The 26,856-nt window shown below is 46.0% G+C and overlaps 1 protein-coding gene across 1 annotated transcript in view; it reads left to right on the forward strand.

Annotated features, from left to right (window-relative positions):
* Positions 1 to 1,347: 1,347 nt before the first annotated feature.
* LOC121467739 (mucin-17-like) overlaps positions 1,348 to 26,856 on the forward strand; it is a 36,149-nt gene continuing 10,640 nt past the window's right edge. The window contains 2 exon segments of the mRNA XM_041709997.1: positions 1,348 to 1,911; positions 24,745 to 25,213. Of these exon segments, the coding sequence (XP_041565931.1) occupies positions 24,915 to 25,213 (299 nt within the window). The 5' untranslated portion in view covers positions 1,348 to 1,911; positions 24,745 to 24,914.

Genomic DNA, 26,856 nt, shown 5'->3' on the forward strand with positions numbered 1-26,856 from the left:
CCACACAACCAGGCATTCATACTCACACTTCATTTGACCAAATATTGCACATCCAAGCTGCCAGAGCAACACTAGAAGCAAGCAACCATTTAGTAGGTTGCTTATTTTCACTGGCAAAATAAAATCAACAGAAATGGTAAATTGTTTAATTGAATTCACCGCAGATGCGCTTAAGTTGCTAGTAATTTAGCAAAGCCATCCGTTCGTGTCCCCATCCATAGCTCTTGCTACATCAGTGTCTGTAACGTTGTGCATCTGAATCTCTGTCTGTATTTATGTCTATGTGTATCTGTAAATGTATCTGTATCTGTATCTGTATCTGTTTCTCTATCTTTATCTATACCTATATCCGTAGGAGACGTGCCGGACTCTCCGACATATGGGCTTGATTGTCGTCACAGTGCAAATAGGGCAGCAACAATGATAGCAACAGCAACCACAAGAGCAACAGCAACAACAGCAACGACAAGAGCAACAAAGACATCAGCCACCAGGATAAGCATGGCACAGTTGCGGTGCCATGAAAATGAAATGTGAGTGCCAGTCGTTGTGGGCATTTCTAAGAGCGACTGTGTGCGTTCTTCCTGTAACTATGCATTAAATTGAAAACGGCAAAGAAAGTGCTCCGCAGACGGCAGTTGCCCGGTCGCTTGGATTGCAGTTGTTACTGGGTTCTAGATTTCTCCCAGGCCCAATTATGCTGCTGTGCTGCTATCGAGTGTGTTTCGATTCGCAATTGGCCCGGCCAGCAATATGGATGGGGATGTGGATGTGGATGTGGATGTGGATGTGGATGTGGATGTGGATGTGGCCAGGCATTGCTCAATGACCGACCGATAATGCTGTTGATATTTAAGATGCCTGCGAGGGACACAGCCCGGTGGTTCGGATGTCAAAGGTCGGCGCCGATCGCTTGGCCGGAGTTGCACAAGCTTTCTGGCCTTTGTAATCTTAATTAATTTGCGTGGGCCCGTGGATTTAGTGGCGTCATAAGTCAGCAGTGGTTCACCGAGGGCCTGAACCCACTTCCACCTGGCTGCTTCTGGTTGGCACTGATCGGCAAGTCGAGAAGACTGCAACGCCGCACTCATCTGCCGCAGTTCGTGGCCCGGTCGCAATGCTCTTGGCTAAGAGCGGGAAACTTGGGCGCATGCGCAGCCGGCAAAGGTAAACTCGCTCGCGATCTCTCTTTCGGGCTCTCTCTGCTCTCCGCTCTGCCTCGTCATCTTGACCATTTGGGGCCGTGTGTGTGTGCTGGCTCTGCGGCGTGGAGCGTCTACTTTTCTTTCGGGCCAACTTCTTGGACTTTCTTGGCAACATGTTTAAAAGTCTTTTGGAAGCGCCAGCCCCACGTTCAGTTCACTGCGAGCGCTTACAGCGTCTGGTGCGTTGCGACAGAAGAACGAGTGCCGAGCAAACCGAAAAAACCACCAACCAGTCCACCGAATCAACAGACCGAACGAACACAACCAGCCAAAGGATATAATCCTAGCGAACAGAGCGAACTCCTATATCCATGCAGTGCAAAAGTTGTGCGTGCAATGAGCCGTGATTCGAATGTGGCACGATTTTAATTAAATCGCCAGTTATTGAAAGAGTTAAAACAAAATACAAAGTACATCACGGTTGAATTGAATTCCGCTGAGCGGGAACCCACACACACGTCGTGCTGCACGGTTCAGCTTCTGAATCAGGATCGTGTCCGTATCCGTGTTCGTTTTCGTGTTCGTAATCGTATTCATATTCATATTCGTATTCGTATTCATATTCATATTCAGTGCGCGCTAAATTCCTGTCGGCTGCTCCCGCTGCACCGACTGCACTGACTGCTGTCCTTGTCGTATTGTTTATGGATTTGTTGGTTTTTGGTTCCGCGAGCTCCCCCCTAACACGTAGCAGTGGCGTCAACAGGTAAGCCTTGCATTCAGCCGGGATTAACTTTGCTTAAACTGTTGAAACAACTGCGGCGTCAGCCGACATCGGGACTGGGTGGGCAGCTCGGGAGGCACCGCCCAAAGCTCCTGCTTTTGCACCCGCACCCGCATCCACATCCACATCGACAGCCAAGTGGCGACAAAGCGGATTGCCACGAAAATATTTACAAGTTTTAAATTGTTTATCCCGGCGAGGGTGTCCGGTGTGTGAGTGTTATTCCGCATATTAATATTTATGGCACTGGCCACCGTAGTTGGCTAAATGGATGGAATTGGATCGGATTGGATCGGGGGCTGCGGAGAGGGGTCCCGGAAAGAGTGAAATTAAAACTTGTCTTTAATTAAGGAGTAGGACGGGCTATCAACGGCAGCCAAACCCAACCAAAGTGGTGGGCATTTAGAACGGGCGCATAAAAGAGTCAACGGCAGCAGCAGCATCGCCACACCACTAAGTGCAGAAGAAACAAGTACCACACACATGATGCACACACACACACATACAAACACACACACACACTCACGGGGGATTGGCAGCCACACACGTGTAGCTGGAAACAAGTTGAAATGCCTCAGCTACAGTTGGCCAGGCTTACATGAGGCAATGTACTTGGCCAAGAGCCGAGAACTTTTTCCCCAGTACCCGGAATTCGAGCTCACAGATGGGGGACGGACGGACGGACGGACAAGGGGGGACGGTGCGGTACAGGCCGATGTGATTTTAATGAACTACTAAAAACTCGGAATGCCAAACCCAAAACAAACATAAACCAACTTGACGCTGGCCTACGATTGCATTATGGCCACCACATGCAGCAGCAACATCAGCAACATCAGCAACAGTTGAGAGCGCAGCAAAGCAGGGCGAACAATGCCGCAATCTGTATAATATTTATGCAAGCATTAGCAGATTCCCATTCCCATCCCCATCTCCAAAGCCATCCCCATCCCCAGACCAAGCCCCCCAATTCCCCAATTCCCGAACCCGCAGTCTCCAGCAGCTGTCCGTTGGGCTTGAGCCTGGTTAGTAGAGACTTAAGCTGACAGCCGCCACGCAGCACAGTTTGAGTTACTTTCCACCCAGCTGATGGGCGGAACTGGTGCTGGTGCTGGTGCTGGTGCCACTGGCTGGCCGAGATTAGAGCAGCTACTGCAGTTGCATCTACAGTTGCCGTTGTTCTTATTGCGGTTTCTGTTACTGTTGCGGTTAAATACAGCGTGGGCCCAAATAACTGTCGCACTTTTCAAAGCTTCGGCACTCTTAAACAAGTGCTTCTATTCTTTTTGTTTTTTCATTTCTTCTTTCTTTATCTTATTTCGTAACTAACGGGGTTTATTGCTGATAAGATCAGTGCAAGTTAGAATTTTGGCGACGATGGAAGCAAAACGGGAGCTAGTGCAAAACTTGCATTTGCAAGGAAAAAACAAGTGAAATTGTGAAGTTGCTAAAAATCTCAATGTGAATAGGCGATTTGTTCAGCGCACTGTGGCTCGATTGAAGGCAACTGGAAGTGTTGATATAGCCAAAAACTGGTCGGAAAAGAAGTGTTAGAACCCCTAAAATAATAAAGAATGTGCGTGAAAGAATTAGGCGAAATTGTGCGAGGTCAGCTCGAAAACTAGCCAATGAGCTGAATGTGAGCCGCAAAACAATTAGAAACATCATAAAAGATGACTTGGGACTGAAACCTTACAAAAAAAAAGAATTCATGGTCTGACAGAACGTCAAAAAAAATGCGACAGGAAAGAAGTGGGCAGTTACTTCGGCGGCACGCAGGTTGCAATACTGTGTTTTCTGATGAAAAGTTGTTCATATTGCAAAAGCCTGAACCCGCAGAATGATCGGGTGTATGCAGCAAGTATGGAGGATATTTCAACAGAAAAATTGCTGTTGAGAGATTCCAAAACACAACGTCTGTCATGGTTTGGGGGCCATATCTGAAAAAGGTAAGTTACCCCTCTTTTTATCGATAAAGGCGTGAAAATCAATGCCAAATATTATTTGGATGAAGTGCTTGTGGGCCATTTTTATCCCCATGCATCAAAGCTGTTCGGGAATAAGCCATTTTGCTTCCAGCAAGACTCTGCTCCGGCTCATAAGGCCAAAACTGTTCAGCACTGGTGCAAAGATAACATTCCATGTTTCATGGCTGTTGATGAGTGGCCTCCATCGTCACCAGATCTAAATCCTTTAGACTTCTGCATATGGGGTTACATGCTGGATAGACTAAAGGATTTAAAAAGATGAATTTGGAAAAGTTTAAGCGACACTTGACAAAAATTTGGAATGAAATCCCTGATGATGTGGTGCGTGCCGCTTGCAATAGTTTTAAGAAACGTTTGAAGCTCGCCCGAAAATACAAAGGGGAAAGATTAGAACTTAAGTCTTAGTAATGTAAGCTATATTAATATATATTAAATAAATAATATTTGTTACTTAAAATATCTCATGGTTTGTTTTTTATTTCAAAAATTAAGTGCGACAGTTATTTGGGCCCACCCTGTAAATAAAGCAGCGTGACTCCACGGCTCAGCCAGAGTCTCAGCCTTTTGATTTTGCTTCTACTTCTGCTTTGGCTCTGGCTTTGGCTTTAGCTTTGGCTTTTTCTCCGGCTCTGGCTTAGTACTCAGCTTGGCAGTCCAGAGATTGCGTTGCAACAACAGCAGAAGAGTTGCCGCTGCTGCTGCAGTGACTGGATCTGAAATTATAGATGGGTCCGCTTTCCAGCCCACTTCCTTTTGGACCTGGCCCAATTAGGGAGCTGCCGCCTGCCTCTGGAAGAACCAGATCCCAATCCATTCAAGAAGCACCAATAGACTGCTCGTTGTCAAATCACAATTCGGAGAATGGGCCAAGACCTGGGAGTCGCTGCTGTTGCATAAGCAGCTGATAAACTTGCACATAACAAACTCATGGCAAATGAGCACGCCATCGCCATTAAGAGCTGCTGCATTTTAATTAATCAAGTTAACAAACGGAGGAGTGCAGCAGCTGCGGCAGCAGCCTCATCTGTCAACAACAATGCGCGCCGCAAACTAATTACATGCAACTCGGCGGATAAGGGGTAAGCCCCAGACCCAACACCCAAGACCCAAATCTCAATTGAGGCGACCGCGCATCGTCATTGTTCAATGTGGGCCCGGCTTTGCATATGTGCGATTACCAAATTAGATTTCAGTCTAATTATGGCAGTTGCACTGCAGTAAGAGCAAAACGAAGCCCGAAGAAATTGCAACTGAAATTAATAGCCAAGGCGGCAGAAGTTTGCGCAACCGACGATAAACAAATGGAAGCAGTAAAAACCGAACTTCGGAGCGGAGTCAAGCCATCGGGACCAGCTCCAGCCCACTCCAGCCCACTTGATGTCGACTTGAGAGGCAGCCAAAGTTCTCCGGCAGCTCGGCAGCTCGGCAACTCGCCTCCGGAGCGGACCGGGCTGTCCTGGCTCTGCTCCGAGGATGCAGCACTTAATAATAATTAAATAATTTTCGCCAATTATAGAGCCAGCACATAGCCATCTAATGGGCTTGGCTTAGACTCTGCATCTGTATTTGTATCTGCATCTGTATATGTATTTGTATCTGTGTCTGTGTCTGTATCTTTGTCTGTATCTGCAGCCAGTGTCTCCATCGCTACCGCTTCCCCAGCCCGAGTGTTTGTGTGTGTGCCGAACTAATAAATAAGATTGCTTTTAATTAAGAAAGAGAAAATTGTTGCCGCCAACGAAGTTGAACAGCAAGAGTTCTTCTGTTTGCCTTGCAGCCCAATGCCCTGAACTAAAGTTTGGCACTCGCTCACAGATTCAAATTCATATGGATTGGGTTTTGTCAAGGAGCCACCTCCAAAAGCAGGACACAAAAGCTGGGGTCCAGTAAGAGGGGTTTCATGAAATTGGTTTTTTCTTCTATATATGTACAAGCTAAAGGTTCAACATCTTTTACGCTTCCTTTTCCCTCATTAACCCTTTCGCACAAGAGAAATGAATTTCCTTGAAGGGAACCCTTAGTATTGAAAAAAAGTTTAATAACTTGTGGACTAGCAAACATCCCCTTAGCAGTATGTAAATGAGTTTAAAAATTAATATTAAGGACATTATAAAAACTATAGAAGATTCTACAACTTCTTGACTGTTGGGAATGAGTGTGGTTTTCAATAAGGCACTAATCAAGTAAAAATGCGAAAATCAGAAAAAATTGGGATATGCTCAACTTCCTGTGTGTACTTTGGCAGTCTTTCCCCTTTGCTGCTCACTTCAAAGTAATAGAGCTGGGACTGAGACCGAATCCGAAACAGGCCACCCTGCTGTCGGTCGCACGACTTTCGGGTCCAGGCACACACGCTAATTTGAAAGCATTTGAAAGTTTTTGACGTTGGTGGCCGTGCATTTGGGCACTTCTCAGCTCGGCTGCAAACTGCAAACTGCGAGCTGCAGTGGCATCAACGTCATCGCCTGACGCTGACTTGTGGCCCTAGCACACTGGCACACACACTCGGGGCTGTGTGGCACACGTCATGGGAACTTCAAGTGAGCCGGCCAAAGTTGGGAAATCATTTTACTTTGTTCAGGGCAAATTTATTAATAAACATTTTTCGCATTTGCCCCACCAGCGGAACACTGGCAGGCGGTGCGGAATTTTTAATTCAATTTATACATATATTGGACTGGTTCAAGACACAGAAGCAGCCTCAGTTCATCGCGTGCAGTGCCAAGTGTTCTTCTGGCCAGAATGCGGTGCAGACACGAGCGGTTAGTGGACCCGCCTTTGTTTGCCGGCCAATAATCATTTTATTTGGCTGGTAGTACAACCGGAGTCTCGAATAATTCATGCGCATCTGTGTTAATATTATGCCGCACTCCGGTGTCGGACAGCTGAACCCTTTTTCGGCACTGGAACGGCCGGATGACTTTGAACTTTTGACACATTTGGCAGTCGGCTGTCATAGTTTGCAAGGGGTAATAGGTCACTGGGGAATTTATGCTTGGTTAGAGCGGTGTCCCGACAAGCCGGGTCCTTCCTTTTCCTCTTCGGCCGGGAAACACGAGCTCTTCAGCTACATAACTCTTGGTGCCCCAAATTATGAGACTTGACCCTTGGCATTGCCCGCCAGTCAAACCGACGGACAGACGGACAGATCTGACAGGCGGACAGGCGGACAGTTTTGTAATCTTTTGTCAGAAACGCTGGTGCGTTGGGCGACCTTCAGGGGGAGTTATTTGTGTTAAGCGACTTGTTATATCTAATTAAGCGGCTTATTCAACTGGCGCACTCGTCACAAACCAATCGCCACAAGCCGCATTTCATCGCGTCAACACAGCATCATCAACGCGCCATCGAACGCACAATTGATGGTCTGCATGGCTCAATTTGTGTTGGATCACATTAGGGAAAAAGCATAGCCACAGCACATTTTTTCCAATGCGGCTTTTGTCCACGGCCTTACAATAATATATTAATAATAACAATGCACATCATGCGTAGTAAATTTGTTCAGCGTTTTTGCCATTTTATCAGGGTTTGTGCAATCACTTTCACAAAATACAAATTGAATTGCCATGGCAAAAAGCAAGCAGTAATTAAAAAAATAACGGAAAACACAATTAATAATTGTGAAATTATTATTCGCTCTTGTGCAGCCGACTTTAAAGCATTAATTGAGAATTTTATTTGCCACGATGCGCGCCGTAGATAGCACTCAGCTCATCCGGCATGATTAATTTCTTGACCCTTTGAGCGATCGTTCGGACCATCGTCATCGCCATCGCCATCGCCACCGCCACCGCCCGACCGCTCACCGCATTCATGAGCTGGTCAATCAACACTTAAGAGCTCTCCCAAGTGGATGCCAACAGTATGCTGCTGCTGCTGCTGCTGCCGCCACTGTCCATAATCCATTAGAAAAAGTAGCAAATTATGATTTATTGCACTTCGCCCGAAGAATGGAAAAATTCATGAAAGCCACAAAGTGTGCGAGAGCTGGAAAGTATGCTCCGCTGAAACGAAGCCAGTGGCTCTTCGAGGGGGTGGTCATAAAGACGAAGCCCCAAAGTAGCAACCAAAATGTAAAACTCTTGTAACAAGGGTGCAGGGCCACTTTGGGCACAGCTCCACCCACAGGCCTTCCTGTTGTGGCGGCCACAAAACTTTCGGTCTCGGGGTATTAAGTATACGCCGCGATGATGCATTGATGTTGATGTTGTCGCTGCAGCCGAGTGCGCGGAACCGCAATTATTGCTCTATTTACGGCAAGCCAAGAAATACGGGGTCTAAGGTCGTCATCCCAATTACACGCTTGGGCAACGTGCGTGTTTTCCACTCGGCATTCGCCAGAGGCTTGTGTAACTCCACGCCTAATAAGCACCGAATCGGGTCTTGGCTACTGAGACGCCCCCTCAATTTGGACACATTAGAGCTCCCATCAGCTCCCACGGCGACTGCAACTGCAGTGCCATTAGCCAAGCGCCCGAGGGGCTCAGCTCACGCTCGCAAAGCCAATGATGCGTCAGCTGAGCAGCGGCTAAGTTAATAACTTTGACCGAAATACCAGAGACCAATAGCCGAAAAGTAAGTGTCATTAGCATATACTTAGCACCAGAACCAGTTTTCCCGCTCGCTCGCTCTTTCCCCGCTCCAGCGGCTAGAACTCGTGGGTTAGAGGCTTCGGCTTCACAAAGCCGAAAGAAATGGAAAGAAAGGAGAGCAGCCAGCGGAAATGGGTCAGAAAGTTTCCCACTGGTTGACTTCTGTCTCAATTAACACATCCGAGCCGATCGGCAATATTCGCACATGCAATCATAGATTCTTGGAGCCGTGAGCCGGGATTTATCGGTTTGTTACGGCTGCCCGGGGCTGTCAAGAATGCAGCTCGGAACGGGCACAAATTGAATGGCGGAGAAATGCTGTGACGGAAACTGTGGCAGCGGCAGCGGCAGGCGAAAGGCGCATAATAAACCATAATGACAAAATTACTATATTTAGTATGCTAAAAATCGGTCAAAGTGTCAGTAGGTTGTCCACAGCCGCCTTCATTAGCGGCGCACACAAACCGATGACGGCTGTGCTCTCACTTTGGCCAAAACGCCTGCGCTGCCGAACGTGATGTTGCACTTTTTGGCATTAACTTCTTTTCACCTGGCGATGAGTCTGCGCCGCGGGCTCTCCAGATCTCTGGCTCAGTATGTGCCGCTACTGTCTCGTGCGTGACCATAGTACGAAAATCCCGCCTACCCACCGCAGTCCCACCCGAGGTCGGTTTCTAGCCCGGCAACTTTCATTTTTGCCGCTGTAGAATATCAATCCACAATGGACACAATAAAAAGCGTATCGAACACATCAATAGGTTATTGGCATATTTGTTTGCGGCCGTCTCTTCGCAGCGCTTTGTTTGCTTCCCATTCATCAGACCATCAAACCATCAAACCATCAAGCCATCAAGCCATCAGACCATCGGACAGCCTTAAGCTCGCACGCAACTCGATTGTTTGGCTCTTCCCCATTCAAGAGGATTTGTCGTTGGCCGTTGTTTGGAGTGTACGAGTATATTTTGACGCGCCTTGAGAGAGTGTGCACTTGAGGCCCTAAGTGCGGCAATTAGCCACGGCTTACCCCTAAGGTCCCCGTTCCGTTCCGTTTCGATCCGATCCGATCCGACCCGACCCGATCTGATCTGATCCACCTGTCCCCCACCTCAAGTCAAGAGCATTATTCCAAGTGAACAAGGCTTCGGCGGAGAATCTGTGAACTGCGCCACATCTGCACATTTACGAAAGATATACAGGCACAGGTACCGATACAGATACAGATGCAGATTCAGAACCAGAACCAGACTCTGATTCAGAGAGTGGAGCGGACGATTGGAGATGATTTTCGGTAACGTTATAAAAACCGAAAGCTACGCATTCAGGTGACCTACATTCGCAGCATGCCAGCAGCAGCCAGCCGCAAGTCTTGGTTGCTGCGGTTGTCGTTCTGCTTTATTCTCGGCTGTGCTAATGGGGCTCTCTTGGCCATTGGCAAGTTCTGTGGGCCTGGAACGAGAACGAGAACGAGTGTGTCCAAACATTTTGGCCTGCGAAAGCAACAGGGAGCGAACCTTTCGCTTCTGTTTTGCTGCGTTCTTCTCTTTATTTCGGCATGAAAACCATCTCTCGACCAGCACTTTAAGTCGTGAGTTTTCTGGTCAATTTTTTCGTGTGTTTCTGTTGCTGCCGTTTGTACTTGAGCGGAATTTATAATGCAATAACTGACGCTTTTATTTTTGCCAGAAATCCGCAGGAAATTGGAATTTCATTGGCCCCAAATCGAATTGTTTTAATATACCCATGATGAGACTATTATCATGTTGGCAGTCCAGCAGGGGAGACATCTTCAGCTCTTTAAAGCTGCTGTTCTTGATCGGCTTGACATCGTTTATTTTGCACCCAGACCCCAAGCGAGTAAGGGTATCAAAAATTCAGTCTGCTGAAGAAAAATGTCGTTTCGTTTATTATTGTCAATTACTTTTGGCTGTTTTCGCATTGAACTTCAATTAGCAGCGTCTCATTATTAACGTCGCACTTCGGCAGACACCTCCGCTAACAATTCTTTTTTGAACTTTTCGCATTCGCCTGTGTAAATGTTTGGAAAGTGAGGCAATTAAAAATTAATTGCCTTGGCATGGCACCACTAAAAACATCGAGGGGCACGTGCGAATCCAATTGATGTTACCTGATTATGTTTAGCAACCGCAAATTACTTATATTTGCGTATTTAAGTTATTAATTTGCTTATTCCTCTGTGCGATTCGCAGGAGAACTTACATGCTGTCTGAAATGAACTCGTTGGTGTCGAATAGGATTCATTATAATTTGTTAGTTACCCTTAGAATAACTTGTAATTTCAAATCGATAAATCTCTTCAAATTGTTTAAGCAATATTGAAAACATATAGTTACCGACATGTGCCCGAATGTAAATTAATTTTTAACCCGGTTCTTATAGGTTTCAAGACCAGTATACGATGAAAAGAAAAGATTAAGCCACAATAAAAAGCAATTAAGGTTTGGCACAGCGTGAATAGTGGAAAACATTCTTTTCTGAGCGCGAACTAAAATAGTTGTATGCATGGTGTAGATATTTGTGGTAACCACGTGGAAACAATTTCTTTTAAACTATTTAAAGCTAGCTAAATTTTAAAAACAACAAATATTTTTAACAAAAAGGAAGCAATCTTCAGCAAGTCAATGTTTATATACCGTTGCAGCTATAACAAAAATATATCGTTCTATGGACAGCTACATAAGATTCATTTCAAAATCATAAGATCTTATCAATTTTACAAATATTTTTATCAGTATTAATAGTTTCAAAGTGAATATATATTTATTGCTTTGTTATAACAAAATGAAAATTTCATTAAAAAAAACAACAAAAACTTTTTTTGATTCGATTCAAAGTTTTCAGACATATTTTTTTAAATTTGTACATACATAAATTTGATGTGTAAAATATTAGGCCGATTTAAATTTGTTGATTGTCAATCAGAGCTTCATTAGATTTTGCAACACAAAATAATTTTTTTTCATAGAGTTTAGGGGACTGACATCGAGTCTTCCCCATTCTGTTATAACAGAAGTCTTTAGCTTTTCATTGTTAATATACTACTGGCTATTGGCACAGACCTGTCTTTATAAGGTGCCCCAATATTCGATATTCTTTTGGACTTAAGTCCGGGGAGCAAGCAGGCACAGAACAATCGACCATATAATGTTTGGTAGCATTACTAACATGAATTCGAGCGATATCTTATTGAAATATGAAGGGCATTTCTCTATTTCACTTAATATGCGCATGTAGGTAGTGCTGTTCATTTTTGAATTAAAATTAATTATTAAGCCTCCACCAAAGTTGCGCTAGAAAAATAAAGATGATTTATTTCGCCGCACTCTTCAGTAGAATTTGCAGCCATCAAAACCACGGGAATTTACGTTTTCCCACCTGAAACAATGATCTTTAAATTAAAAAGACTTAAAAGAAGTTTACATAATTTCAAGCTTACCATGTTCCACTAAGTACTTAGATGATTTTCGGCAAATTGCAGTCGAGCATCCTTGTGTCGAGGCAAAAGATGAGCGATTTTATCATTTTTGATATTTTAACCCTGCACAGTTCGCCAAACTGTTTTTGACACCTTGTTATGAGGGGCCGCTGCCAAGTTGAAGCAAGATTGTGTCGAGTTTAAGCTTTTTCTTATAATTATGCGTTGTTCATATTTTTGGCCGACTGGCTTTATCGAATAGCTGCTTGTATAAAATAAAAGACCAAAAATCAAAATATTGCTGTTTTAAAAATTTTTTAATTTTTGGATTAGTTGCAGGGGTATATAAATTTGGACTTACCGAAGTTTGCTTCCTTTTTTGTATGTTCCCATTTGTCACGCTTTAATAAAAAATGCTTATGTAGACAAAATATCTGGATGAAGCGGCCCGAGGGGAATCATTTTAAAAGTGTTTTTATTTAGTCGAATCCTTAAATATTTTTCTTCAGAAAATTTGATATCAGATGTTTTATATGTTGAGCGTGCTATAAAATGACATAGTTGTCCTATTATTTCGGGCATAAAAGTGGTGGAAAAAATGCGGCTTGAAAGGTTACTTTTTTTTTAATGTTGCCCTTAAAAAAATGGTTTCTAATTTTTTAACTTATTGCAGCATATATTTTATAATAAAAACCACAAAGAATTTTTTTTTGTTATCACCATAAACAAATATATATATACTTTAAATATATTTTTTTAATAAAATTTTTAATGGTGGTTATTCAATCGGCTTTTCAATCAACCTATTTTTTAACGCTATAGAGCACTAGCGAGACATCTACTTTTTCAGATTGTAACAAAAGTGGTACTACTGGCACAGAGTGGTCTGTTTTTTGATTTTTGTCTTAAAATTCGTACGTTTATTTGGATTTAAAGACAATTTAAATGTTCTAATTAGGACCAAGGGTATAAGGGGCTGTTCTATAAAATTAATTTGTTTAGAGTTGAAAACTAAAAATTGACTACCTATAATAATATTACGTCTAACATTTTACAAACAATTTTTTTTGTCTTTCCGATAGAAGTTAGTTTTTGTGGATGCCTAGCTTAGGTTTCGCCATCATACATGTTGTTTCTATACTTTCTGCTGCAAAGGGCAGTATCTTCGTTCTCTTTAATTGTCTTTTAATTAAACTTTTTGCTCCAGGATGCCTTCAACAGGCTATTTTATTAATAAACAACAACCCTTTAGAACCCTTTAGATGTCGGTTCCAGAACGTGGAAACTGTTTTTTCGTAAGCAGTTTTCTGTACATAAAACTTGTTTTTTTTTATCAATTTTATGCTAAACTAAGGGTTAACTTAACCTTTCGTTTTGGGTAGAAACTGAGAGACAGTCGGATGTGGCTATTTCAACTCGTTTAGTGACACTGGTCAAGAAAGTATACAGTCCATATGTTTGGGAGTGTCTCCTTCACTGTTGACTACAATTATAATACTGCCAAAAAGGGTATAAAAATATGGCGATTTGTTTTCTGATTTTTCTGCCTTTTAAAGCTTAAGTCCGTTGGTCAGAGAATAATTTTGGTTTACCATTGTACATTTTATTTATTTGTTTCTTTATCTCATATTATTTACTGCTTTTGTATTACAAAAAACATACTTGGTCCGGGAGAAACAAGGCAACAGGGGGGTAATTCTCTTTGACCCAAATGGGATTTTTAATGTGCTTGTCTGGTTTTCACTATCAATACTCTTCTGCAATTGAATTGCAGCCATAAAGAGCGACTGAGACTGAAATCCATGCCCCAGCGGATGTGCAGGTTTGGCAATCAAAAAGCGCATTTTATTGCTAATTCCAGTTGCCAAAAGTTTGAGTATTTTATTAAAAAGCAACGACCCAAACTTTGCCAGCCAAATTATTTCGAATGTCAGCGACGAAAACAGCGGGCTGCCAGCTTACACTCACATCAAATGCAAATAAACGAAGGACACACAGGCACACGTTCAAACAAATAGCATCGATATAGCTGCAGCAACAATCATCAGGGCGAGCTGCCAAATGAAATGTTAGGGAAAATCAAACAATTTCGCTCATTGAGCTTTTAAGCCGCCAGGGCCGAAGTGGGGCGCAGGGTCGCAGGGTCGCCGGGCACAAGCACATGTCATTTTTCAGATACTTTGATGTGCGACGGCCAAAATAAACAGAATTTGGGGCCGTCATAGTCCTGCATATTCCCGCCAACTCCCGCACTCCACACAATCCAGTGCTTGTTGGTGTATAAATACCGCCAGTCGTTGCCCATCAATGCGATTGAGCCGCACGGAATTTTCGGGGGGCTTTAAATACAATATCAGAGCGAACGTGGTCGCAGTGCTCCTTCATTCGTCTGGAAGAACAAAGTGACTGAAAGTGGGCAGTGAAGGGGGTCCAAGTAAATGGCAAGCAATGAATAAATATTTAAATGCTACTAGGTCGGGAGCACAATATCCTAGCCGCCAGTCCTTAAGCCCAATGGTTTGCATTCAAATTGAACTATTGTAGTTTGAAAGCTGCATTCGCTTTTAATATTATAGTAAACAAAAGCCCCACCCTCCGATAAAATATATCCCCAATCCATTTTATCAGTCATCCAGTATTGCATTTTATTACAGCTGCATCAAAGAATGTTCGCCCATCAACCAATCGCTAAAAGCTCTGTGGCAGTAAATAGATTTGAGAATATTTCAGCGCCATTTATTGTATTTTTTGGGGGAAACTAATTCGACGGACTCTCGCCGTTTGCGGTGGGTTCTTCCGCCGAAGAGTTTCCCGTGGCAGATTGAAAATATTGAAGCGAATTGATGGCTTTCGATGCCTGGACAATGTGTGTGGCTTTAACAAAGAACAAAAGCCGCCCGGAATTGGTCGGGAACAAAAGTTGAGTATTTACCGCGCATCCGAGCTAATGAAGCTATTAGTGCTGGGCTCGATGTTGGTCAGCACGTCACTTCGAAAGGCCACTAGTTCTGCGAGCCCGTGGCCCTTTTATTGGGCACGGGAAATGACCATTTTCCACAGCCAACTACATACAACAGAACAAACATTTTTTACTTGATTTGTTCGGGGCAGCCGGCCAGAAATAAAAAAAGCTGAAAGTGAGTGGAACTGTGCTGTGGGTGGTGAGCGGGCACGGGTCGCAAAGTTTATGCCAGTTGGTTGATTTCTGTAGCATTTCCGTTTTGTTTCGTTTTAATTCTCGAACTGCTCTTTGACCATATTTGATGGTAAGCACAACAACACACAAGCGCACACAAGCACACACAAGCACAGAACAGCGGACAAAGGGCCAGAGGGGTGTATAAAATGAAATAAAATGTTTGACTATTGCGGAAGTGCGCCATAAGTTTATTTCTTGTGCTGTGCGCCATTTTGCTTACATATAATATAATATTTCCGAGTGTGCAGCCCGCTTTCGGCGCTGCCATGTCGATTGCTTTTACTTGTAGTTTCGGCCGGGCTGCTGTGTGCGGCTTATTGGCCTTTATGCCCCATAATGTAGCGGAAATTGTCCAAGTTTTAAAGGCATAAAGGCATAAATGTTTAATTCAAATGCCGCCCAAACGCCCAAGCGCCCGACCGGCCAAGTGTTCAATTTACTGCTCTGCAGCTCGTCCTGCTGCCCTTAAAACCCTAGCAGCTGCTGCTGGCCGCCATTAATATTTTCAAACTATTTGCATAAATTAATGCGCGCACACAAAATGTTGCCAAAATATTGCTCTCTGCTCTCTGCTCTGGCAACTTATGAACCTGTCCTTCGTCCTGCGTCCTGAATCCAGGATGCCATGTACATGCGAGTGGGCGTGGGCGGGGCGGGGCGGGGCAGCTCAGCTCAGCTCCAATCAGCTCCGCTCCTGGATGTGAGCGAGTTTTAATAGCGATTTAAAGCGCCTTTGTTCGAATGCGAATGCGAGCTAAGCATGCGCCAAAGTTTCGCATATGAATGCGAAATGAAACTGCAGTTCGGCCTGCGGCGCGCATAACTCCGTCGAAAGTTTGTCTATTCTGACGTTATGGGGCCTGGACCCTCGGAGCTGTGTTCTAATACATGGGTGGAGGGGTGTGTATTTCCGAGCAGCTGCAGCTGTTTGTGGACGCCGCCCCAATTTACAACTGGCGGTGGCGGTAGCGGTGGCGGTGGCGGTGGCGTTGGGCCTGCCACTTCTGGGAGCACATTAACATACACAATTCGCCTAATCAACTTCCACTAAGCAGCCTTTAATTAAAATGCCTGCCAGTCCAACTGAACGGGTGTGGTTCTAGTCAGGCGTTAGTCAGATGTGCCTTAAGTTTGGGCCCAGAACAGGCAGTTCCCATCAGCGCCCCCGGCTGCCAACCTGCCAACCAGCCAACCAGGCAACCAGGCAGACTGGGAACTGGTAATTGAGTTTTTAGGAGCTGTTAGCGGTCCCACACCAGCTCTTTGCACCACTTAATGGCAAAGATGCGCAGCTACATGCAGCAGGCGCCGGAGCGGCGCATTGTTGTGCAAATTAACTATGCACCTGCCCACGAATACGAATACGCAGCACACGCACATGCACATGCACATGCAAACGCCCACAGATCCCCGAAAATCACAGGCACTGGGCCCGAAACGCAAGTTAAAGTTCCTCGGCAGCGGCAGCGGCAGCGGAAGCGGCAGACAGCAGCAACCAGCAACCAAATCAAATTTGCACGAAAAACCAAAGGTAAACTTTGAGCGCCACTGGCGGACCATCCACGGGCCATCCGCACCCTCGCAAGCCGGCAGTTGGCAAGTTGGGCAGCACACATACGCAAATTCGCACGTCGCTTATTTGGTAATTTGCGTGAGTGCGAAAATGCGTTGCGTGTTTGCCCAACATGCAGCCCGTCCGTGCGAGGGGCTGCTGCAAAGTTCATAAACTTGTACGCACCTCAGCTCACTCACACCCACTCAACTGCAATGGGCCTAATTGAGTTGGCCGAGGAGCTCGGGCGGAAATATTTAAGCCCGTGCGGTCAGAACGCAAGTTTCGGCAACTCCCCGTCTGAGGCACAATAAATTCGCATAATAAATGGGCCGGCGTTTAACTGTGTCAACAGCAGTCGACAGCAGTCGACAGCAGTCAGCTCGACTCGCATCTCAAGAAGGGCAAACAGAGTTCAGCTTGACGAGCCCAGCACCTGCACATAAAATGTTAAACAGGCGGCTAATGTCCGAAAGGATGCTCGGCAGGGCCCAAAATGCACCGCAGCTGCTGCTGCTGCTGCTGTTGACGTTGTCGTTGGGTGGACGGGGGTGGGGGGCGGTGAATAACGGAAATTATGCAAAACAGGTAAAGCAGCTTTGGCGAAACTGAACCTCAACTGCAGGCACTAAATTATGTGCTTTGGAGCCAAGCGCTCGGCTGAAAGGCGACGCCACCGGAGGTCTGCTGCATGGCCCAAAGGATGCTTTAAGGTCCCGATTGGCAACTGGGGAATCCAGCTTAAGCCGAAAACCTCAGCGCATGTTGCCTTTATTGACCATGACCGATGGGGGAACGGTTAGCGTTGCTTTTAATTCGCAGTAAATACATAAGAGACACTTCTCCTTCTCACATTTATCTCCGAAAAAAAGCTAGATAGTGTCTGCTGATCTATAATTTATACAGACTAACGCACAGCACAACACAACATCAAATACACGGAATGCAATAAAGGGCATCTATTGGCCTCATCCCGGCCAACTTATCACTCCAGATATCGCTGCCTGTCTAGGCCTGCACAGGGCGATATCACAAATCTTCATAACTGTCCGCACATTTGGCCTCGTTTCGCAGCCGTTTTTGCCTCCGCCCGGCGTATCTGTATCTGTGCCACAGTGAAGTGAGACGAGAAGCTTCCCCGTGTACCAACGGCGTTTTTGCTGTCTCCAAAAGCGCCTGGGGCAGCAGTTGGTAGTAGTTGGGAGGCAATAGAACCTTATCCGAGGTCCGACTTGGCCAGCAGATTGCCATGAAAAATGTTCGCATGTTTGTATTGCCGTTGTAGGTCCTCTGCACGGATTTGTTTCCAGTCCGGGTGGCCCAAACACCCCCAGATAGGTGCCTGCCTGCCTCGATTGTGGGTGCGGTGTGCAAGCATATCCTTCTGGGTGTAAGCCGAAAGCCTGCTAACCGAGAGAGAGAGAGAGGCCAAGCCTTTGCCGTGGCCGCTGGTGAATTTAAAATGCAATTAAATAATAGATTTAACTCATCTCGGGCCTGGGCGCAGCGTAATGTAATTCGGGCAACTAGATTATGAAAAGCCTCCGCCTAGGGTTAATTAACATGACTAATGCACTGGAAATAGCTGACTCACTGCGGCTCACTAATCAGTCCTAGGCCGCCCACTAGCGGCCAGTCGGGTTTGAAAGCCCGGCAATTACGGCGGGCTGATAAAACAAGCCGAGTGATTGTGCAAGTCAGGGCTCAAAGGACACGGATATGGCCAACATGAGGGCACCGCTGGTGTGCCCCACCGCCATTCAGCAAATGACGCAGCGGGCGGTAAAAAAAGGCGATGGACGGAGTTGGGATAAGCACTGCGCACTCACTCAAACTCATGGTGGCTAAATCCTTTCACACACACTCGACCGCTCGCTGGCCAAAAGAAACGCAGTTGGGCATAAAAGGATACGACGCCTTTTTGTGCGGAGCAGAGCAAAGGATTTTGTGCACCTTTCAAGGTCCCTTTTCACAGTTTGTTGGCTGCAGAGTCCAGGAATGAATGAGTGAATGCTTGAATGCTTGAATGCTTGAATGCCTGATGATTGAATGTGCCAAGGTTGCAGGGTGGCCAGTAGGCGCCCTCTTAGGGTTCATACTAATCAGCCACAAGCAGACATCAGACTCACTCGGCATCCCAGCTGCCCTCACTTGTTTTGATTATAAATTGAAAAATTTGCTGCTGTGCAAAATTTGTGCGGAATCAAAGTGTTTGCGAGGACTTCGTTTCCTTTTTCCTTTTCGGGGTTTTTCTAGCCTGGCATTTCCATATGTCACAGCCCGGGACGGAGTGACCAAGCGCGAAGGGTTACTCATGTGGAATTCAGAGGCGTGCGACCATAAGGGATACACACACGCCTGTGTACATATAACCGATGGTCCAGGATCCCTTAAAGTGCAAATAATTATGACACCGCACCAAAATTGGCCCGCTTTAAGCACACACCATAGTTCATGCCTGCGACAATAAATATATTACAAATGTGATAATGGCAGGCGATTGCATAATGGATTAAGCACGGCCTGGTGTTGATTCCCCCGTCGTTTGTTTGCGGCCTCTGTCGTCGTTCTCATTTAAGCCCTTATCAACTCGAATCCCCGAACAAATGCCCCACTGCAAGCGGCACAACTGTTTGCAGTTTTACTTAATTTGAAGCGATTTATTCGCACTTTAAAGCCTGCTCACCGGTCCAGATTATGGCCTCGCTTTAACGCAATCAATTAAAATGTTGACACGACTGCTTGTCGTCGGCAGGGCGCACTCTGACCGGGCCAAGACAAATGCGAATGCAATGCGACTCGAGCACGCGCCATTTGATAAATTGCGGCAATCAGAAGCTCGCCTCTCGATTCGCGCCTCTCGCCTGATGCGTAGCTGAAAAGTTGCAGGCCGCATGCACGAATCACGTGACGTCGGCAGGCAAGTCGCTAGGCAAGTTCTGCTAATTATTGCCAAGGAGATTCTTTTTTAAGTCGGGCCATGAGCCACGCCACGTGTCCTAATCCCGCTCACGCCCTGACCCCATAACTTTGGAACTTGGCGCAGCTGCAGGACAGTCCGGTCAACCGGACAAGCGGACACCCGGACAAGCGGACACCCGGCAGCAGCAGCAAGTGAAACGTGTATGGACTGGGATCGAATCGGGACAGAGCCATTCAATAGACTGCTGGAGCTCCGGCGATGACAATGGCAGGAAGATCCGAAGCCTCGATGGGCGACACGTGCGAAGTGGAATAATGCGAGGCAAAGCGGTTGCCGTTGAGCCGCACAAACTTGAAAAACTATAAAGCCGAAACGAGCTTCTTGTCCCGGCGCGGGGATTTATTTATGGTGAAGTGCGGTGTCGGCGGCAGGCAGACACCGATGCCACCGATGCCACCAATGCCACCTTAGCCTTTGTGAGGGTTGTGCCAGGCATAAACACACAATCCACCTACGTCCTCTCAGAATTCGATCCGCTCCAAACAATAACAGCCGGGACAAAGAATAGACAGCCAGATAAGGAGAACGGAGCCGAAAAGTTTCATAGCCAAATGAAGATTGGCATAGCGAGATATGCACGTGATGGGAATGGAATGCTGAAAATTATATCGAGCTCCTGCGGCGTGCGAAATCTTTTCCAAAACAATATATGTCATGCACATGCCCGTGTAGAACCCGTGCGGAAGGGGCACTGCCAGCCAGTAAATGGCCAATGAATCGACTCAGCTCCGCCGGCAGTGGGATCGGAAAATAAAATGCACATTAGCCGGCCAGAGGCGCACAACTGCCAGTAGCAGTAGCAGGAGCAGTAGCAGTAGCAGTAACAGTAGTAGTACTAGCGGAAAAGGCAGGGCAAATGGCTGCACAGTGGGCCAATGTGTTCAGCTAAGCATCTATTTCAGTGGAATTAATTAAATAAATTATTCAATAATGCTTATACATCTAAAAAAAATATCCGTCTACCTATCGTTCTGACTTTTAACATCACCCATCATTCTGTTTCATAAAGAATTTATCAAAAAGTACCATGAAAAAGGAGTACATTAACACAACTGTCTAAATTGGCATTTTCACGTTTTTCAATGTTTTTAGTCTTATTAAGAAAAAGCTTACTTTTTCCCTTTCATAAAAATCATACCAAGCCCAATTTAAATTTTGTTTTACAAAAAAAAACAGTTACCGGCGATTTTTATTTTAAATAATGATCAAATGAATACGACTTAAAAACAGTAAGCTGTGAAATAAACAAAAGTTATTCTTTGACAAATAAAAAAAGTCTGTTATTACTGCTTTTCAATAAGAAAAAAATGAAGAGAGAACTATCCAGTTTTTTTTTGCTATCCAAAACCCTAATGAATGACGAATGATAAATTTAAATAAATACGAATATTTAATTGATTTCACTACACAATACAGTAACATTCACTTAAGTATTGATAAGCTAATTTATTAAGTAAAAGAGAGGTGGGCCTTTTTTTTTGTCTGCTTACTGTTTTTATTACTTCAAAACCCCATGGGTCAGTGAACTGACCTTATAGAAATCACTGTTAAGTTTCGCAAAAATAACTTACGACTTACTAAATTTCATTGTTTAAAGTATTCCTGGGTAGGGTGTCAGAACTTGGCTTGTTAATAATCTATAATACCGCCAATAGCATTGTACAAATATAAAACAACATGCACAAAGGTGAACAAACATAATTGCGCATAAGAAAATACTGTTCTGGTCTTCTTAAAATGCTACTTGAACGCCGCCAACCATGTCCTTTGCCCACTGTGGGCCGGAAGGAATGAAATCGCTTCGTCGACCAGGACGCCAGAACAACAGGCCAACATGTGCGGGTGTTTTGTGTGCGCACTTCGAAAGAAAAGCGCAAATCGAAAAAAATAAATAAAATCAAATGTTCTGCGCTCGAGAAGGAAAGTTTTCAAGCTGGGCGAACGGCAGGGTCAGCGCTGAAATTACATCTTATGAGCGTCGGGAGGCCACGCTCGGGGAGCGTATACGTAACGTAACGGAAGCGGAAACAGAGCGATAAAGTTCTGTTAGTGTAGCGCACCAGTAACCACTCCACCGGGCCCCTTGGGAGCGCCAGAGTGCGAAAGTGCGAGCTCTGGATGGCTGGATGGCTCCGAGGCTCTGGATGGCGCTGGATGGCTCTGGAGCTACCGGCGAGGGCTGAAGGCTTGCCAAAGAGAAAGCCCAGCTCTGTCAGTCGGAAGAAGAGTGTTTAAACGTGGGCCAACACTTGCCTGCGCTTCCTGGAGAGCAAAAAACAAATGAAACAGAAACAGAAATCAGGCTCAACAGCTGGCTGATACACTGAAGGGTGCGACCTATGCAAGCTCGAGTGTACCGCGACCTTGACTAAGCGCCGTAATGCGATTTGCTTTAATTTCCTAGCCGCAAGCGGTAACTGATTGCTCCAAAGCCCTGCTGTGTGCGGAGGGGCGGGCAGTAAATCCAATAAGAAATCAATGGCTAACAAGCAAAAAACAAACCAAAACAAGTTTCGCCATGGTGGAAAATCTTAATTTTCCACAAACCCAGGAGACGTGACACATTCGATGGACGCTGTGGACGTTGCAAACTCTTCTCAACTTTTTACACACCCAGATCTTGTGCTCGTGTGAGTGGCTCATTTGCTGACCGCTTGTCTACTTTATTTGGTGCTGGCTCTGAAGCCTTAAAACCAATTTCAACTATATTCGTCACAAGCATCTTGGCTAACTCAATTGACTTTAGTTCCCCTCTTCCCCAGCCGCCCTTAACATTTAAGCCCAACTCCTAGGAATTATTGATCCGGACGATGTCCACCAATAAAGCCGAATATAGTACAAAATATTACTAATTTTGGACTGAGTTTCAATTAAAGTCAAACAACTGCGGAGCACGGTTTCAAGAACTCAGTAGCTTATGCTAATTTTTCTGTTCTCCCATGCTAATGAAGTCTGGCATCTGACACTCTTTCGACTAAAAATATAGAGTATTGCCATCTAGCTGCTGGCGGAAGTGTCCTTAGAGAGCCACACCTCCGTCCTGGTCTGAGGATGGGAATATGTCCTGAGCCAAGTCTGCCAGCCACATGCCTCAGAATGTCATTTTGGCTAAATACACCTTTTGTCGTTTTATTTATGGCCAGTCTCCTCCCCACACACACACACACACACACACAATTTGCATGTGTTACGCTTTTTCGGCCCTATCACCCTTGTTCTTTTGCCCCCAATATATGGAAATGTCGGAGTGATTTGTTTAAACAAACGTCCAGCTCGTGTGCGGTCTCATTTCTTCTCATCTCGATTCGTTTGCTTGTCTCTACAGCTGTCAGCTTCCATCTTGGCCGAACCTGTAACTGAATCTGGATCTGGATCTGGATTGGACCCTGAACAGGCGCACGGAGCACTTCTTCAGCTTTCAGTGCTTGTGTGGGGCGCTCCCTTTGTGACTTTCTGTTTGCGGGGCGGGTGAGTGTTTGTCGGCCACTTGTCATGTCACTCGGCGTCATTGTCGACCCAGACAATGGCAGTCCGACCAATCTGTCCTGGCACCTCACCTCCGTTAAGTCCTCGGGCGCTCCTCCCAAAGGGTAAGCCACTCTTCGGGGCCGGCATTCATTTACATTTCAATGTCAACCGGTTCGGCACCACTCCACCCCCCGTCTACACTTGCAAAGTTCTTCGAAGTTCGCCGAAGGACCGCTGACAATCGTAATTTACCGTTACAAATCAATTGCCAACTTATGGCCGTGACGAGTCCTTTGTCGCCGATGCCGATGCCGGTGACGATGCCGATGTCGGTGGACTGACGGCCCCTGTGAAACCTACATTATGCTGATATATTTTACGCCCAATTTATGTTAATTTGGTTGTATTCCCCTCGATGTTCGGGGGCCATAAAGCGAACGGAGGAAATCAAAAATAGGACCAAAAGTGCCAATGCCGTCAGCAACCAGTCAGCAAGCATATTTTTATGGCCAGCCTCGGTATTTATGGCCGACTTTTTTCGCATTGACCACGAATCGTTTAGCTATCTGCTGTATATGGACTTGTTTCATGGCCTGTGTTGGTGTGCGTACGTGATGTGGCAAACTGGTCGGGTTCACAAGTTCACAGGGACGTGGGCCAAAGGGGAAGGGAGGGGGGGCTCAGTATGTTTGCCAGGATACGTTTCTGTAAGCTAACATTTTGACAGCGTCGGCTTTAAGTTGTCAGCGCATTCTTGGGCTTTGCCGCTGCGTTGCTGTTGCTGTTGGTGTTGCTGTTGGTGTTGGCCATTGTGCTTATTAACATATTGCCGGGATGCTGTTTCCCTCATGTCGCGCCATTGACAATTCATTTGTGCTATCACACACACGCACAGAGGGCTTAGTGGCACAACGCGAAACAGGAAAACTGTCAAAATGGCTGCCAAGTATTTGCACAGATTTCTAATACTGATAGCAAGTGACAGACAACAACATCGAAAGAGGAGAGCTACGGGGAGGGAGTCTGGGCTAAAAATAAGAATCATTTCCCGATACCTGGCAACGGATTTCGCCCGGTTTTCCCGGATGGCGAATCCTCAGTCACGTAGGGCAACTTGAATGCCGCTTTAAGTTATTGCGAATCTGAAATTTCCATCAGGTGGCATATGCATTCCGTAATGCACACGGCCGTTCTTTGGCTGGGAGGGGTGCTGGTGGGTTCGTATCCCCAGCTTATGACCAAATTGCCTGGCACTTAGGCCAAGGCTCTGAAAGCATGCTTTACTGCAAAGACGCCGACTCCAATGGCATTACTTCCCCCACTCGCCTCATGTGGCTGCTCGTTATTATTAGCATAATTACAGGCGCATTAGCGTGCCAGGTTTCAGGTGCTTGGCAATTTGCCTGCTGCCAGGACGCCTGATTATGACAGGGCCTAAAAGCAGCCGGTTGCCACAATGCACCGCCTGCAGCGCCGCTTAAAGTGCGCGAGTTGCTTTAAGGAGGCCCACACTTTATGCAAATTCCTCGCCGGCTTTCCTTTCGCTCGCTCGCCTTCATTAACACTGCTTTAATTAGTTTTTTATTTCGTTTTGCAGCTCTCGCTTGATGTTTATGCAGCGTCCTTCGACATTAAGCGCCAATCGGACTCAGTGAGCCAAAGGTCCCGACCTCCCGCCAGCAAAAGGGAGAGGAAAACAATTTTAAGATTAGTCCGGGGCTAAAGCACCAAAGCGCCCGCTCCGCCCCAGCACTCCACGAACCCACAATGCGTCTACCGCGCACATCCCCGGCACTCTGGCCGCTGCTCTGGCTGGCCTTGGCCACCGCCGGCATTCCGGCCTATCCAAACAGCCAGCCGCAGCAACCGCTGGTCACCTATGTGACCACCTCGACGACGTCCAGCCAGCGGAGCCAGCCCAAGTCCGCCAACATGCAGCCGGCCTTCGTCTACGATTCACCTCCTCCTCAAGGGGAGGAGGGTCCGGGTCCAAATACTCCCCTGAGCACAGCCACATCCACAGGGGTCGAGGAGACTGAGCCGTCAAAGAAAGTCATCGGTTCCAGGTGAGTTCACACACAACACACACACACACCCGTTTTGTACAGGTACGGGCTTACGTTTATTGCGGCTTTGCTGCCTGAATTAAGGAATCCGCACTGAGAAAAATAATAAAAAATGCACCTTTTGCTTTTCGTTATTTGGTGGACTTACAGATGCATTTATAAGACAGGTTTGATGTCCCAATAATTTGTCACTTAGAATAAATTAAAAGTTTTTACTTAAGTATTTAAGGAGCACGCGAAGTGTAGATAAAGGCTGGATTTGCTGTGAGAAATCGTAAGCCCATGAATCAACAATGTCCTAATTTATCAGCTTAAGTTAGATCATATTGTTTTGATCTCCAACCTTTTTATTTTCCGTGTAGGGGGTGGGCCTCTTTGTTTTCTCGTCCATTTTTAGTTGCCCTTTGTTTGCTGTTTCTATCGCTGTTGCTGTTGCTGGGGAAAATCTTTTGTTTGCACAGCTTTTTGCAATTTTTGCCACTAATTGAAATAGAATTTCCTGCTTTGTTGTAGCCGCTGTTTCGAGGAGCGTGGGTTGGTCAGACTGGGCACTCGCCTTAGTATTTTTAATTAATTTGCTCTGCGGCCGCAAAGCGTACTGGAGTGGGCTGCAAAGCGTTGCATACTTTGTGGCACGCGTTCGGAATCCCATTGATAGGTGGGTGGAGGTGGGTGAAGGTGGGTGAAGGCGGGCCGTGAGCATAGGCCAGGGCCAGGACCAGGACCACGGTCAGACGTCAGCGACTAAATTGAGTGCTCATTAACTTCAAATCAATGCTAATCAATTGGGTTTGGGTGGACCCGAAACCGTTTATCCCTAATCTGCGCTGGAAAGAAGGGCTCCACGAAAGCAAAGGCTGTCATATTTTTCGGTTTTGTGGCGCCCCAACTGCCACTCTGCTGGCACAAAGACAGCTGTTTGAAAGGTTCCGGCACAATTTCATATTAATTCCGCGCATAAACAAATTCACAGCCAGCGGCGTCTTGCGTCAGCTGCCGGAGTTCCGCTCCCTCGGCCCACCGATGGTAATGACTGCGAGCTGTTGCCTCTTTTGCCTCTGTTGCCTCTGCTGCCTCTGTTGCCGCTGATGGTGATAACGACGATAAGGACGATAACGATTATAACGGCCATGATGATTCGCAGGTCCGTGATGGCAACTGCAGTGAGGCGCATCTGCAATATTTACATGCATTTTTGATTGTGCTGCATTGCCCTCCGGATTCCAATTAAAACCAATCTGTGTGCCCGACATTCTTTGGGTCCTTTACGCTGAACGCTGAACGTCACTTGGTCGGCAGCGTTTACCTAAAAATTAAATTGGAAACAAGTCAATAAATCATTTATTTTCGCCTCAAAGCCCAAATCGCACTGAGCTGCAAATCGACGAGAGCCGGTTGAAAATGCACACAAATTTTACGGGATATTTTCATCCTAATCCCATTGCAACACAATTCTGCACTTAATTTGCGCATGAGGGGATTTGCCCCCTCCGCGCTGATGATTCTGACGATGCATCAGCCCGCTCTATGACATGTGGCATACGGCATATGGATATGTGTCCATTTGCAGTATGCGTGAGGCAGCTGTATATGACTAAGCACGCTCCAGCTCACGTGCTTAAATGTTAATGATGTGCTCATGC

The sequence above is a fragment of the Drosophila elegans genome, unplaced genomic scaffold (genome assembly GCF_018152505.1).
Source record: "Drosophila elegans isolate 14027-0461.03 unplaced genomic scaffold, ASM1815250v1 contig_641, whole genome shotgun sequence".
In the NCBI taxonomy this organism is placed as follows: Eukaryota; Metazoa; Arthropoda; class Insecta; order Diptera; family Drosophilidae; genus Drosophila; species Drosophila elegans.